The sequence below is a fragment of the Alligator sinensis genome, unplaced genomic scaffold, assembly GCF_000455745.1.
Source record: "Alligator sinensis unplaced genomic scaffold, ASM45574v1 scaffold137_1, whole genome shotgun sequence".
NCBI classification, from domain to species: Eukaryota; Metazoa; Chordata; order Crocodylia; family Alligatoridae; genus Alligator; species Alligator sinensis.
Genome location: NW_005842545.1, coordinates 953,171 through 954,785, shown reverse-complemented (window position 1 = coordinate 954,785; position 1,615 = coordinate 953,171). Strand labels below are relative to the sequence as shown.

The 1,615-nt window shown below is 56.2% G+C and overlaps 1 protein-coding gene across 1 annotated transcript in view; it reads left to right on the top strand.

Moving 5' to 3' along the window:
- The window catches only part of LOC102373591 (transcription factor E3), an 8,263-nt gene extending 7,821 nt beyond the window's left edge, over window positions 1-442 (top strand). The window contains 1 exon segment of the mRNA XM_025213730.1: window positions 1-442. This exon segment is cut by the window's left edge and continues 16 nt beyond it. Coding sequence (XP_025069515.1) covers window positions 1-91 — 91 coding nt within the window. The 3' untranslated portion in view covers window positions 92-442.
- The last annotated feature ends 1,173 nt before the right edge of the window (window positions 443-1,615 follow it).

Sequence of the window (1,615 nt, the reverse complement as noted above, 5' to 3'; positions counted from 1 at the left end):
CACCGGCGACCCCCTGCTCTCGGCCGTTTCCCCCGGTGCCTCCAAGGGCTCCAGCCGTCGCAGCAGCTTCAGCATGGAGGACGAGTCATGAGGGTGAAAGGAGGGGAGGGTTGGAGGTTTCCCACTTAAAGGCAGGCCTTGCCCCCTTTCAGGGAGGTGGTGCCTTTCAAGGCAAGCCCCATCCTTTCTGAGGCTGGTTTCACTGCTTTAAGGCAGATTCTACCCTCCAGGAGAGATTTTGCACCTTTAAGGGCAGGTCTGCCCCTTTAAAACAGGTGCTGCCCACTGAAAGAGGTGGGGGGGGAGACTACTGCCTCTGCGAGGCAGTTCCTAACCCCCAGCTTTAAGGGAGGCCGGCCCCACCCACTTCTAGGAAGCTGTTCCTTTAAGAAGGCCCCACCGTCTCCATAACTCTCCTCTCAGCCCTTCCCTCCCAGTCATGTTAGCAGAGCCCACCCTTCCGTTTTAGTCCCACCCGTCTCTTCCTCCATTAGGGGGCGGGGCTTGCCAGCAAGGGAGCCAAGCCAGGGCCTGCCTGTCTTTAACCCTCACTTCATTTTATATAAGCCCCTCCCCTTTTATGTTACTGTTCAGCTCGTGGTAACGCCTCTGGCTGCAGCAGACAGCAAACCCAGCCACTTCCCCTCCCCCGAGAATGGGGGGGCAGGGACATGAGGGGGAGGGGCTGGCTCCACCCCCTCAGTCTCACCCTCCAGTTTTGTACATGGGAAGTTATCCAGATGCTGATGAATAAACCTGCCAGGGAGTGCTTTTCTAATAGGCTGTGTCCTGCGGCTGCATCTAGGGATGGCTGGGATGCACCCAGCCCTGGGGAACAACTAAATATCGATGTTCAGTCATGTCTAGGGTACAATATATGGTTTAACGGCCTTGCTGTGGGGTGGGGCAGCCAAGGAGTGGCTGGGTGTAACAATACCCAGGACGGATTAGATGTGCCCACCTCTGGAGTGTACCTAATACTGCCCACAAGGGACACAGATGTGCCCTTCTGTTGGGGGTGGATGGCTGGTCATAACAGCACCTGGGAAGTGCTCAGCTGCAGCCAGCTCTGGGATGCAACAGGTAAGACAGCCATGTATAACAGAACACCAGGAACACTAGGTTATACCCAGGTCAGGGGTAGCTGAGCACAGCAGGGTACAATAAAGCCAGGAGAGCTCAGCTGCAACCAGCTCCAGCATGGGTCAGGTTAGAAACAGCCCACTATAATATGGTGTGAAGGATACCATAGTGGACCCAGCTCTAGGGCAGAGGTATCTGGGTACAAAAGCCTCCCCCTGGACTGGGATGCACCTGCTTCTGGGACAGGACAGCCTCATCTAGCAGCATTGACAAGAACCAAGATGCACCCAGCTCTGAGATGGGGCAGCAGCTGGGTGTAATGATGCAGTCAAAAGCCCCTTTTCCAGCCCTGGGGAGGGAAGACCAGAAGAGGCCCCCCCCCCACAACACCCTATTGGGTACAGCATGTTTATTCAGTACAGCAGGGCTGGGGAGGGGTGGGGGTAGTTGAACCCCAGTATCTGAACTCCTCTCACCCCTCCACCCCGCAATTCCCTGAACTCTGAAAGAACCCAGGAGGATAGGTGCCTCT